Source organism: Ovis canadensis, chromosome 4 (genome assembly GCF_042477335.2).
Source record: "Ovis canadensis isolate MfBH-ARS-UI-01 breed Bighorn chromosome 4, ARS-UI_OviCan_v2, whole genome shotgun sequence".
Classification (NCBI taxonomy): Eukaryota; Metazoa; Chordata; class Mammalia; order Artiodactyla; family Bovidae; genus Ovis; species Ovis canadensis.
In genome coordinates, this window is record NC_091248.1 from 27080945 (window position 1) to 27095682 (window position 14738).

At 40.9% G+C, this 14738-nt stretch overlaps 1 protein-coding gene across 1 annotated transcript in view; it reads right to left on the reverse strand.

Annotated features, from left to right (window-relative positions):
* PON2 (paraoxonase 2) overlaps positions 1-14738 on the reverse strand; it is a 29264-nt gene that overhangs the window by 13879 nt on the left and 647 nt on the right. Inside the window, exons 2-3 of the mRNA XM_069587470.1 lie at positions 7894-7964; positions 341-396 (exon numbers count right to left, since the gene is read on the reverse strand). Coding sequence (XP_069443571.1) covers positions 341-396; positions 7894-7964 — 127 coding nt within the window. The remainder of the gene's footprint in view (positions 1-340; positions 397-7893; positions 7965-14738) is intronic.

Here is a 14738-nt window from a genome sequence, read left to right on the forward strand (position 1 = left end):
TTGAATGGAAAGAAAGGTATATGCTGCATTTAAAATAGGATAATGTATAAATATCCACAATCATGCTCCAGATATCATTTTTAATAACAAACAGATTGCACTGGAATATTTTAGTGCAAGGCAGTGGGGACATAAAGAGTAATAAGTCAACTGGCAAAGACTTTTTTATCCCTATATTTAGAGAAGCTGGAGGTAAATTTCCAAGATCCTGTTTGACCTGTCTTTTGTTTTCAGAATATAATTTTGAAAGTGAGGAACTTCAAAAACAAGTGACTGCTTTGCAGGCCTCATCAAACTTCCTTGTACTTCCTCCACTGAGACAGAGAAGGAAGATACTCACCACACTAAAGAAAGCCAGACCGTTGGGAAGTATGTCAATATCTTCAGCGCCAGCTTCTGTTAAGTTCAAGAAATAGATAGATGTCATGTTTAAATTCTGTGATTTGTTAGGTAGAGCTTTGTTTGCTTTATCAGTGCCTGTATCTTTTGGCACGGTTCTGATTTTTCCTTCCAAGGAACCACTCCCTTTAATAAACGTCAGGTCCAAATCCTTTCCTGCAGTGAACTTCTGACTTTAAATGTTAGAGATTTTATGGTTACTCAAATCAAAGTCAAGTAATCACTACATTTCTAGCTACGAGACTGAAAAAGTTGACATCTGTACACTCTTATGATAAACAGCCAGATGTCTATGCAAAAGTAATTGCCATCAGGGGACTATTACTTTCAGAATGAAGGACTCATCATCATTTAACCATGCAAATATCTTGTCCCTTTCTCGGCTCATTCAGTCTGAAGCAAACACAGACATTTCTCTCATTACCAGAGATAAAACACCTGGGATTATACAGTCCCTCTTTAAAAAACAACGTCTGTTCGATCTCATAAGCAAAGAGCTTTCTGTTTAATCTTTAAATTTAGGCTTTGGATTAAAAAAAAAATGGCAAAAGAAAATTAATGAAAAATACCATGCACCTAAAGCCAGCTGAAGCTTCAGCGCAGTCTCTGAGACAGACTACAATTACTATTGATTGTTTATTGATTGTCTGCAGTACACTCCACACAGCACAGCAAATAATTAGACATAAGACCTTCCCAGTGGTCTCACTGTGTAAATTCCATGGACAGATAATAGACCCAAAAACAGAAAAGAAGAAAAATGGCTTAGATTAAGCCAAATCATGACGCATTCTTTGAGTCCACAAAATTCAGTCTTCCCCTTTAAGCCCTCTCCAGAGTATGTCTCCAAGATTATTTCTAGGTTGTCAAAAACAAACAGCACCTATCCAGCTATTTGGGTTTTGCTTCCTGAGTTTGCATTTAGCTGCACTGCCTCTAGTGTTGCTCGTTCCATCACAGTGGAGAAAAGCAAAAAAAAAAAAAAAAAAAAAGTCAAGAACTTCACTTCATAAAGATGACCCATATGCTTATTGTCTCAGAAAGTGGAGAGCTATGTCTAAGCATAGTGTGCTGGAGAGGTTCTTAACCTCGGGTCTGTGGAGCCACAAATGGGTTTTAAAGGCTCTATGAGCCTTCTGAAATTCTGTGCAATTCAAAACGTCCTGTACATGTACAGATATCTTCTGTGAAAAAGGTTCTGTGCTTTCAGCAGGTTCCCACCAAAAGTTCCATGGTGCTTCTCAACTGCTGAAGAGCGAGGACCAAGGAACCCTTCACCACATATACACACAAAAACACAAACATATGAACACACATGTGCACACAGAATTATAGTCCAAGTTCTGCTTTCTAGATCCATTTAGTAGGAGCTCAATTAATTAAAATTTGTTGCTCTTGAAAAATTATTTAAGACAATTTTAATGTGTACATGCCTACACACACAGACAAAGAAAAGATATGTACAAAAAAAAACTAACCATGTTTTTGGGGTGGTGGGATTTTCGGTTGAATGATTTTCCTTTTACTCTTTAAATTTTTCTTTGTTTTAAAAATTTCTACAAAACATATTCTTTCAATAATCAAGAAGAGAGCAACGTTTTTAAAAGATATGTTCACTTCGACCACATTGCAACTTCTGTTTCCTCCTGTTGCCTAATTTCAAGGGAAAAAATGTTATATCTGTAGCTTCTTTAGAATATTTTCCAGATCTACTCCCCCATCTTCACTTCTACAGCCAATACAACAGAGGGCTTTTGTCCTCTCATAACACCCTTTCAGTACGATTATTGTAAAAGTAGTCAAAGCTGGAGACGTTTTTCCTCCTCTAATTCAGTAACAGAAACAGTAGTAGTATTGGTAGTAACTATTAACTGTTAGTAATAGTAACTATAACTATTAGTTGTAACTATTAACATAGTGTTCATCAAGTACCAGGCTCCTCATAAGTACTTTACACATGTTAATTCATATAATTTTCATAACTCTAAGAAGTGATAATACTATCTCTTATTTTAGAGTAGAGAATATTGAGCCTTTGAACGGTTAAGATCACAAACTGGGAAGCTGGGATTCAAGGCTCTTGGTCTCACTTACAAGTACATAGAAACAAATACAACCTAGCATTTAATGAAATTTCTCTGTGAGAACCATTCCTTGATTCCTTTTTGAGAACACTTGACTTTGTAAATCCAGCTGTGGTCGATTGTATATGTTGGCTTTTTCCTCAAAATGTTTTCTTCCACGCCTTTCACCAAGATCTTCATCAATTCATGGGTTGTACTTTTCTTTCAAACCTCTTTCTTTCAAACCATCTTTCTCCGGAAAGTCTTGTAAATTAGCACATCTGATTTTGATCCCTTCTTACTTCTTTCGCAGTTATCTGTGTCAGAGAAGGCTAACCCCGCCCCAGGATCCATACTTCCCTCATTGCTGTTCAGCTACAGGTACGTGGCAACATGTGTGTGCTTGCTTGTTTGTGTCGGACCCTATGTGACCCCATGGACTGTCGGCCACCAGGCTCCTCTGTCCGTGGCATTTCCCGGGCAAGGATACTGCCATTCCCTTCTCCAGGGGATCTTCCTGACCGAGGAATCGAACCCAATTCTCCTGCATTCCAGGCAGATTTTTTACCAACTGAGCCATCAGAGAAATCCCTCTTGCTGACAAAGGTGGCTGTTTGTCCGAGTTCAGGTTAACAGGACATGAAAGTACAATGTGTATGCAACTACTAGGAAAATAAAGCAAACATATCTAGGTAAATTTTCCTTCTACCCCTTCCTGCTGGGACATGGCAACCACTGGGGTTCTAGTCTTGGACCAAGGCGATACGTTGAAGATAGCTGCGCTGCTTCATCGGCCTTTGTCTCAGAATGACCACATGAAATGCAGCCATCTTAGAACCCTAGGCCATTTGCTTGTCTTTGGACTGTCACATAAAAGAAAATCAATTTCTTTCTTCTGTAAGTTACTTACTGTACATTTATAATAGCTGATCAGCCCTTCATACCCAACAGAGTATCCAAAATGTAATGTAGCCTATTATTTTCCACTTTTTTGGTTCATTAATCAGCTATATGTGTTAAGGACTCTGGGAGAAGACACTATATTGAAAAAAAATTGCTAAAGTTATTTAACCTCTCTGAGCCTTAGATCCTTAACTGTTATAAAAAGAAAAACAAAAAATATGTCCATATCTCACCCAGTGAGTTTTTCTGCTTCCCTTTTCATAGGTAGATTGCAAAGGGCTTGATGACAAGAGCTACAAACTTTAATGCTTAAAAAACAAAAAATCTCTCAAGCAGCAGTTATAAAAATCATGACTACCAAGTGTATAAAATCATTTATTAACTCAAGAGAAATAATCCATTCAAAATTTTTAGTCCAGGATTCTGAATGCCAGCATTTTCAAAGACATTTTAAAATGTTTTGAACTTCAAATAGAATTAAATAGCTCTTTAAGCATATTTTTTATTATTTAGATATAGATATTATGCCAAATCTTAGTTTCTGTTAGATACACTAGAAAGGAATAAAAAAACAAAAAATGGAAAAAGTAGTGAACTTACCTTCTGACCCCTGCCCCCACCCGAAGGCACGTATCCTGTATGATATGTGGTAGTGATTGTTGTTGTTGTTCAGTGTGTGTATGTATGTGTGTGTTGTGTGTGTATGTGTGTGTGTGATGGGAATGGGGAGAGATGGGGCAGGGGATATGGTCGTACCTCCTACAGGGATTAGCTGGCCTCAAGTGTGTGTCTGCTACTGTTCCCAAAGTGGAAACTAAAAAAGAGAACTCCTGTATTCCTGCTGCCTACCATGAGAAGTTGCTTTTGCCCATATGGGAAAGTATACCCTACTAATCCTTTGTAGTCAAAGACCACTGAATAAGCAACTGTTGTTAAAAACATATAACCACAAGCTATTATTAACCATTATGCATCCCTGATAGAGCACTCAACAAATGTTCACATAGTGTATGCTAACCAGAGAGCAAAAGCGAAGAAGAAAGGGAAAAAGAGAAAAATACAATTCCAATTGGATCTAAAAATGTATCCCAAATGTGCTTCTAATCATTCAACGTCTTTGCTCCACTGCCTTTTGAAGTGCCTCAGAGACATTAAACGCTTCACAAGAGGGGCCATAGGTGACATATTTCCTCATTCTTCCCAACTGCAGACAGCAGCTCGCACACATCACAACAGAAAGGTCACAAACACAGTCAGACGCCTGTTCAGAATACAAATGTTGTTGGACTTGTTTTCCTCCGAGGAGCTCTCTGTCCCATGAGTTGCAGCAGCAATGCACTTGGCAAGTCTGTCCTGTAATGTCGTCTGCCCTGAGACTTGAATCCACAGAAGGTGGGCTTCACAGATGCCAGGCTATTTAATAATTTTACAATTATTAACTCGGTAGCAAAAGTAACCTCCAGGATCGCTAACTCAACCTCCCATCCTGAACAGGTCCCTCTCAGCTGCCATCTGGCTTCTGCTGAGTGACCAGTTCCCAGGAGCTCTTCCTGCTTGCAGCTGGAAAGAAGGATGCATTTGCTGAGTTTCTCAGGACTTCAGACAACAGGAATTTTACGACAGTCTGCATTACCCAGCATAGCCCTTTTCAATCCAACAGTTGGTTATTTGACACCGAGTTTGTATCTTCCTGCTCAGTGTTTGGGCAACAAACAAAAAGGGGAAATGCCAGGAGAAAGAAGTCAAGGAGTCTAGTGAAGGGAGACAGGACTAGGAAAAAGTACATAAGTAGCAATGGGAAAGGGCGACAAGAGCAGAGAAAACAGATGTATAGAGAGGAGAGGGGGCAGAACCAGAAAGAAACTCTGAAGTAGAAAAGGCTGCTCTGAAAACCAACAGGTTCCATGAACTGGCTTCCTGGTGGTTCAGCAGTAAAGAATCTGTCTGCAATCCAAGAGACAAGAGTTCGATCCCTGGGTTGGGGAGATTCCCAGAGGAAAACATGGCAACCAGTCCAGTATTCTTGCCTGGAGAATCCCATGGACAGAGGAGCCAGGCAGGAGCCTGAGGTCCATTGGGTCTCAAAGAGTTGGACACGACTGAAATGACTGAGCATGGCATGGCGTGAAATTGAAGCCTTCTTTGTATGATCCAGAAAAGTTCCACTACTTTGTTTTTGACAAAAGTGCATTATGAATCCTGTCTGGAGTGAATGTGGTTGTAAATATGAGGTCCTGAGTTTATTCATGTTCCAATTTGAGGGCAATTTAGCGAACACTATCAAAACTTTAAATATATGTGCTAACTGAACAATAATCCCACTACTGAAAACTTATCCTTCATGTAAAAAAGATGCAAAAGCTATATGCATGATGATGTTCACTGATCTGCTTGTAGTTGCAAAAAACTGTAACCACTCCAGTGTGCAATAAGGAACTGGTTAAATAATAATGGTACATGCAAATATTAAAAAGAATGAGGTAGGTCTATTCAAGTGCTAATGTGGAAATCTCTTCATGTTCAGAATGAAGCAAGTTGCAGAATATAATTTTATACTAAGAGGCCATTTGTGAAAAAATAGATATAAATGTATATGCATATATTTGTTTGCATTTGCACTGGAAATACCAGAAAAGATAAAATAGAAACTCTGTGTCTGAGGTTATTTTTGTGGGAGATGGAAATTTTTTAAAAATGTAATTATTTACTTTTTATTGAAGTATAGTTGGTTTACAGTGTTGTGTTTTATGTGTACAGCATAGTGATTCAGTTATATGTGCATATATGTATTCTTTTCCATTACAGGTTATTACAAAATACTGAGTATAGTTCCCTGTGCTACACAATATACTGGACCTTGTTGTTGTTGTTCAGTCGCTGAGTTGTGTCTGATTCTCTGCAGCCCCAGGGATTGCAGCACACCAGGGTTCCCTGTGCTTCACTTATTGCTTATCTATTTTCTATACGGTAGAAATTAAAAGATGCTTACTCCTTGGAAGGAAAGTTATGACCAACCTAGATAGTATATTGAAAAGCAGAGACATTACTTTGCCAACAAAGGTCCATCTAGTCAAGGCTATGGTTTTTCCAGTGGTCATGTATGGATGTGAGAGTTGGACTGTGAAGAAGGCTGAGTGCCGAAGAATTGATGCTTTTGAACTGTGGTGTTGGAGAAGACTCTTGAGAGTCCCCTGGACTGCAAGGAGATCCAACCAGTCCATTCTGAAGGAGATCAGCCCTGGGTGTTCTTTGGAAGGAATGATGCTAAAGCTGAAACTCCAGTACTTTGGCCACCTCATGCAACGAGTTGACTCATTGGAAAAGACTCTGATGCTGGGAGGGATTGGGGGCAGGAGGAGAAGGGGATGACAGAGGATGAGATGGCTGGATGGCATCACTGACTCGATGGACATGAGTCTGAGTGAACTCTGGGAGTTGGTGATGGACAGGGAGGCCTGGCGTGCTGCGATTCATGGGGTCACAAAGAGTCGGACACGACAGAGCAACTGAACTGAACTAAGTGTGTATATATTAATCACAAACTCCTAATTTATCCCAACCTCCCCTTTCCAAAAGTTTGTTTTCTATGTCTGTGGATCTATTTCTTTTTTTAAAAAAATAAAAAAAGTTATTTATTCATGCTTTCTTTACTTTCGGTTGTGCTGGGTCTTCGCTGCTGTGCACAAGCTTTTTCTAGCTGTGGTGAGCGGGGCAGACTCCTGTGGTGCTCAGGCTTCTCATTGGGGTGGCTTCTTTTGTTATGGAGCGTGGACTCCAGGTGCTCAGGCTTGAGTAGCTGTAGCTCGGGAGCTTTAGAACGTGGTCTCAGTACTTGTGGCACACCAGCTTAGTTGCTCTGTGACATGTGGAATCTTTCTGGACCAGAGATCGAACCCGTATACACTGCACTGGCAGGTGGATTATTATCCACTGTACCAGAATGGAAGTGCCTGTCTCTGGGTCTGTTTCTGTTTATACTTAAGTTCATTTGTGTAATTTTTTAGATTCCACATGTAAGTGGTATCATATGATGCTTGTCTTTGTCTGGCTTACTTCACTTAGTATGATCATCTCTAGTTCCACCCATGTTGCTGCAAATGGCATTATTTCATTCTTTTTTATAGCTGAGTAATATTTGTGGGAAGTGGAGATTTTTATTTTCTATTTTATAACTTCTCTTCCTTCTGGCTTACCTTCCCCAACTAACTCCTGGCCTAATGTTACATAGAATTCAGTTGCCATGCATGACAAAGAATACAGACCTGACAAAAATAGTTCAGCAAAGTCACTAAACAAGCAAGAAATCTAACAACAAACATAGGGTTGTATAAATAATTAATAAATCACAGTGAGAGTGAGAGAGAAGAAATACAGGGTACATGAGATCAGAAGAGATGAAAAGGTTTTGCTGATCTAATGTGATTTTTCCTCTGATAAACAGTAATTATGTGCCAAAATACTTAGTGAATTTTTTAGTGTTAGTGGCCAAACAATGTGAGCTGTGTAACAAGCATTTTCTCAGACTCACCGATTCCTTTAATCAGGTGGCAATTAGGAAGGTCTACAGATTCCACTTCTCTGGAGGCTTTAAGTCGATTCCTGTTTAAAAAAGAAAAAAAATCTATCTGTTTATGTATCCCTGCTTTGTAGCAGAAAGGGTTTAAAGAGGCTTACAGCAATACACACACACACACAAAAAACACAGCCCAAATCTAAAGCGGATAAAGAAAAAGAGGGAAAACAAGGGTAGGAACATAGAATAGCACCAGAACTGAAGTTAAAATAAAAATGCACATCACAGAGTTCTCTGTGTGCACATGGGCCATAAAGGGAAGCCAGTAATCCAGCAAATACAGCTCGCAATGCACGCTCGTATGCAAATATGAGCATGACACCACGTCCCACTTCTCATAGCGCTCTTGCTGTGGGAAGAGCCTCAGATGTAGCACCAGAAGACCCAGGGGAGCTGAAAACTGCTCAGACCCTCTGCATAATGATGCAGTGATTGAAAGCAGGCCAGGGGAAAATGGCATTGTTCAGAGCCTGGCTCACAGGAGATACCACGTAAATACTTATTAAGAGATTGAGGAGCACCAGCTGCTCTGGCAAAACTACCTGCTGTTGTCATTTCGTAAAAACAGAAGTGAAGAACTAACAAGAAAATGTTGAACTTCGATAAAGCATCTTCACTCTTGCTTCCCGCCCTGGAGCAGCAGCCCGCCAAGCAAGGTGGACACACACATCTGGGCTCTGCTGCTCGGAGGCTTCCCCTCTTCTCATCGCCGCACCTTCTTTGTGTTCTCTACGTACATGAATCACGACAATCGTGCTGACAGAGCAGTCTGCATTTTTCAAAGTGGTTCACGCACACCGCTCTTCTAAGAGACAGAATGACCGTGTGTCCCTTGTCTCTCTTCTATTCATATCCTTGCCTCTTCGGACTTCTAGACGCTGAATATGGGGAAGACTACTGTTTTCTCGGCAAAATGGAAGAAACCTCAGCCTGGACAACTCAGAATTACCAAAAGGGAGTGGCAACTATGTATTTTGGCAGTTCACATATACATGCATATATATAATATGAAAGTTTCTAATTAAAGTGTTAATCACCATGTATTTGGAATCATATAACTAAAATAGTATTAAATTTCTTAAAATAACATAGCAATAAAGCAATGAAATAAAAATAAATGAATAAAATAAATATATAAAATATATGGACAAATAGAAAATTAAAATAACCAACAAAAATTTTAAATAAACAGTAAAAAAAAAAAATACAAAAAGATCTCAAATCTATGAGCCCCAGGAGTGACTTAAAGGGAAAACAAGTTTTTTTTTAAAATTAATTTTTATCGGAAAACAAGTCTATTAAGCCTAACATAAGTAGTAGCAGTTAATACTAGTGATGAGGATGCTGCTGCTGATACTCATGGGTGATAAAAGGTAATCAGAAATAAGAAGGGCTAACATGTATCGAAAGCGTTAGTAGTGAAAGAGGCAGACTGTATTTCTGTCATAGCAGTAAGATTGCATGACCTTTGGCAGGTCAGTTTAGGTCTATAGGCCTTATGTGGGATCTTAGTTCCACAACCAGGGATCGAACCCATATTCCCTGAATTGCAAGGCAAATTCTTAACCACTGGACCGCCAGGGAAGTCCCAACATCAGGGTTCTTAATTTCAGGCCCAGTGACCTTCGTGGAGTCCATGGGTAAAATTCAGGTGTCTATGAACTCAGATGGGGGGAAAAAACACATCTTTAGTTAAACCTCTGCCTGAAAGTATTTCTTTTGATGATGAGTGTAGGCAACAAACCACTGAGCTTTCTACTAGTAGTACCTGTGACTGCCACTAACAGAAATTGCAGACGTTTCCTAACATTTTAGTTGTAGATATCTCAAAATACCATTTATACTCATCTCGGCTTCACAGTACCTACTGTTAGGTATTCAACGACCTCTATTTAAGGCTTATTATATCCTACGTTAGATTTTTCAAATAGTTTGACAATAGAATTTAAGTAAGTTAGTATTAACTGAGATAGAATTTAAGTTTGCTTTGTAATCCTGTGTATTTTATTTTATGCATTTAGAAACATGATGCTGAGAAGGAGTCAAGGCTTCACCAGACTGCCAAAGGGATCTGCGGCACAAAAATCTAAGAACCTCTGCTCCAACATCATCGCAGGTAACAGTTATTGAGCACTTACTATGTGTCTGACATTGTCCTAGCATTTTGCAAGAATTAACTCCTTGATTTTTTTACAGCCCCTATATGGAGCATAAAGTATGATTACCCCCATCCTACAGATTAGGACACTGAGGCACAGAAAGGTGAAATAAAAGGCCAATGAGTCAGGTAAATAGTGGAGAATTCGGGCTATCTGGCTACAAAGCATGAACCCTTAACCAACAGTCATTAGCATGAAAGAAATCTCTATTTCTTTCACTCAGGAAAGGGCATTACCTTCAAAGTGGAGTGAGACGGGGGTGGTTAGTGATTATCTTGCTTCATTTTGTGGTAACAGTAACGATGCACCAGGTTGGTGTGTCAACAGGGGACACAGTCTTCTTACCAGGTTTGTTCCTTATCACACTGCCTTTGAATTTACAAACCACTGGTGGGGCTTTATCTTTTAAGTGCAGACTTAAATTCAAACAGGGGCTTTATCTTTCACATACAGACTTGTAAAACCCCTTGGAATTTACTCCCTCATGCCCTGTAATGCTCTTACTTAACTCAGAGTTTGTGCTCAGGCTTGTAAAGCTGAGGAAAATTTGCTCCAATGGCAGACAAGAGAGGAGGCTGCAGGGAACTGGGGCAAACTGTATCCAGAATCAGAAGACCTGGCTTAGAGTACAGGTTTGGCACTAACTATTGAACTACCTAGTTAGCTTCTTCAAGCTTCAGTTTTATCAGATATAATATAGGAAATATATAATATAATATAAACACAGATATGAAGACTGGGAGAAGGCAGGAAGGTCAAAGGGCTTTCTTTCCAAATGTCAGTAAATGTTTGTTTTAGTTTAATACAAAGAACTGTTGACACTTTGAACACAAAGACTAGCACACAGAGGTGTGCTAGTGGTGACTCAGTGGTAAAGAACCCGCCAGCCAGTGCAGGAACATGGGTTGGATCCCTGATCCAGGAAGATCCCACATGCTCTGGGGCAAAGCTTGCACCACAACCACCGAGCCTGTGCTCTAAAGCCCAGGAACCGTAACTACTGAGCCCACGCCCTACAACTTATTGAAGCCCACACACCTAGAGTGCATGCTCTGCAATAAGAGAAGTAACCACGTGAAAAGTCTGTGCACTGCAGCTAGAGAGTAGCCCCCGCTCTCTGCAACTAGAGGAAAACCTGTGTAGCAATGAAGACCCAGCACAGCCATTTAAGACCAGCACATGGTAGTCACACAATAAATAAGGAGGATGGTGGCTGAAAAACAGGCTGCCCCTTCAGAAGTGTTCATTGGATAGCTTCTTGGTGGAGTTGTCATAAAAGATGTCGGGCAACAAGCAGAAAGTTCAGGTGCTTATTTCTGGATTTCCTGCTCAGGCACAAGTCTCTTAGGCACTTAAGTCTTATGATTCATTCAAGGCTGTGTGCTTTGGAATAGGGAGCTCAGGCCTGGAAACATTTGTGTATTTCTGTTTTTCCCTTTATTGTTCAACTAGGGTGGAGAAGGCAATGGCACCCCACTCCAGTACTCTTGCCTGGAAAATCCCATGGACGGAGGAGCCTGGTAGGCTGCAGTCCATGGGGTCGCTAACAGTCGGGCACGACTGAGCGACTTGACTCTCACATTTCACTTTCATGCATTGGAGAAGGAAATGGCAACCCACTCCAGTGTTCTTGCCTGGAGAATCCCAGGGACGGGGGAGCCTGGTGGGCTGCCGTCTATGGGGTCGCACAGAGTCGGACACGACTGAAGCGACTCAGCAGCAGCAGCAGCAGGGAGAAGTGGAAAAGTTGGGTATTATATGCCATCCTCCCTTGGGAACTTTAGCCAGTTACAATTCAGAAGGAAATAGACAACTCTGATTCCATTTATCCATCCATGACACACTTATACTAAGATATTATTCATTGCTTATCTGAAATCCAAGTTGAAATTTAAGTGGGCACCTTGGGGGAGAGAAATAAACTTAAGTGCCAAAGTACCATCTCTAAAAATAGAATAATAAAATAGAAGGCACCGGATGAGAGCAAAAAATCAAACCGAAAATCTGTTTCTTGAAGAGCCTTTTGTGGAGGTGGGAACATGCTGCTTTTCAAAATATTCTAAGGGACTGAAAGGAGAAATGCTATGCATTTAAGCACCCCACAAAACTTTGTAAACAGTAGGTACTTGATATTCTGCACTTACAGGGTTGCCAGATAAAATGTGAGATGCCCAGTTAAACTTGAATTTCAGATAAATAATGAATACTATTTTAGTATAATTACATCCCAAATATTGCCTGGGGTATGTTTATACTAAAAGAAAACTTTGTTGTTTATCTGACATTCCAGTTTGACTGGGTGTCTTGCATTTTTATTTGCTAGATCTGTCCATCCATCATTCCCCTCACCTTCTCACATCAGCCAATATGAGGCTTCAGTTGTCCAATGAGGTTACAACCCTGTGAAGTCACTGCTAAATAAAGTTTATTATAGTCAAGTCTTTATAAAGAAAAGACACATTAAATTTTAAATGACCCATCAGGTCCAGTCTGTATGAATAAGATTTATCTACTTTTTCTTAGGTTTGCAACCATATTTTTCATTCAGTTCAGTTCAGTCGTGTCCGACTCTTTGTGACCCCATGAATTGCAGCACACCGGGCCTCCCTGTCCATCACCAACTCCCAGAGTTCACTCAGACTCACGTCCATCGAGTCGGTGATGCCATCCCGCCATCTCATCCTCTGTCGTCCCCTTCTCCTCTTGCCCCCAATCCCTCCCAGCATCAGAGTCTTTTCCAATGCGTCAAGTCTTTGCATGAGGTGGCCAAAGTACTGGAGTTTCAGCTTTAGCATCATTCCTTCCAAAGAACACTCAGGACCAATTCAAAGGGACTTACATTTAAAACACTTATGATTATTAAGAAGAGAAAATTATAAACTAAGAAAACTTCAATTAATAGAAACACTGGTGGTTTGAACTATAGGGATAACCTAATGAGCTTGTGAATTTTAATGGTCTTGCCTTTGAAACTGGGAGCTGGATAGATCACACAAAATCAGCCAACTCAATAAGTCTCTGCAGAACAGGGCAGTCATTTATATAACATGAAAATCAAGCTCAGCATGTCCATTTCTTCCCGGTGAACGTTCCTCCTCCGACTCTGACCCTTCCTGTCACACAGACACTGTCCTCCTCGTGTTTTTCTAGAGCAGATGAAGCTACAGCCAAGCCAGTGGAGCTGGAAACTCTAGCATCACCTTTGACCCACCCCTCATCCCCGGGGCTTCCAGAGTTTGGGCCAGACCACTGCAATACTTTAACTAGTTTCCCCAGGTCTTTTTACTCTCCATTCTGGTACTTGTCAACTCTAACTTCATATGAGAATTATCAGAATTTTTAAAAATAAAAAATACTCATGCCTGGGCCCCACTCAGAGCAGCAGGATTGGAACTGCTGGGGGTGCAGTCCAGACAGCAGGCCCCCTGGAGATACTAAGGCACAGCCAGGATTGAGAATCACTGCTCTGCTCCAATCCAGCCTTCCAGGTCAGCTCTACACAGTCCTGCTGATTATGCTTTAGAAAGTGTAAACAGGTTCCTGTTTAAAAAACAAAGCACACACACAGCAAACACTGATAGCTCCCTTTTGCCCATCAAAGCTGGCCCCAATTTCTCAGCATACCTTTAATAACCATCTTGAGACCTATCCTTCACCTATCCCTACTGTAATCATCCCTTAACTTTAAGCTCCCCTCAGATCCAAACTTCCCCACATCAGTCCCTTTGTTTATGCTCCAACCTCAATCTGGGACTGCCTCCTTCCTCCCCACTGGGGTTTCACCCATCCTTCCAGGACAATGTCTAATGTCTCTTCCTCCTGAGCTTCAACTTCAGGAGTTGTCATTTTTCCTCCTTAAGCCTATAGGGGTTGGTTTGTACCTGTCCTGAACATCCTGATTGTCCCTGTAGTTCAGATGGAATCTGCCTGCAATGCAGAACACCTGGGTTAGACCCCTGGGTCAGGAAGATCCCCTGGAGAAGGGAACGGCAATCCACTCCAGTATTCTTGCCTGGAGAATCCCATGGATAGAGGAGCCTAGCGGGCTACAGTTCGTGGGGTCGCATACTACTGAGCGACTAACACTGCTACACTGAACATCCTAGTTTATCCATCTGTCTTAATTTCTCTCCTTCCCTTTCATAGGGTAAGAACGGTGCCTTACTCTATTACAGGAGCCTAAGAGAGCGCAGCATACAGAACAGATGCTCAGCATTTCTGGAATTCTTTCGCGTGAGGCTTATATAATTTGAATTGATAATGTGGAGACTATGACATCTGCCTACCGCGTTTTTTTTTTCATAATAAGTAAAATGTGAGGACTAGGCATGTCCTGTTTGGCATTCTGGCTTCACGGTTCCTGGACGAGGAGATAAATAAGGAAGTGATGTAAGAACAGTAGCTGAATATTTCAAGTATTTTTGATCTGCCGCGCCAAGATTAGAGAGCGGAAGAAGCTTCTCCAACGCGGCAGGGGAGGGATGGAGAACAACTTTGTTAAAGACAGAGGCTGGTTTGGGCACCAAAGAGAAGCAGGATCCGTGACCTGAAATAAATCTTTATAATTAAAGTTTCAGTGCATGAGTAATAGTGTTGTTTTCAAGCTAAAGCACGAGGTTTGCCCTTGAGTAAATTGCAAGG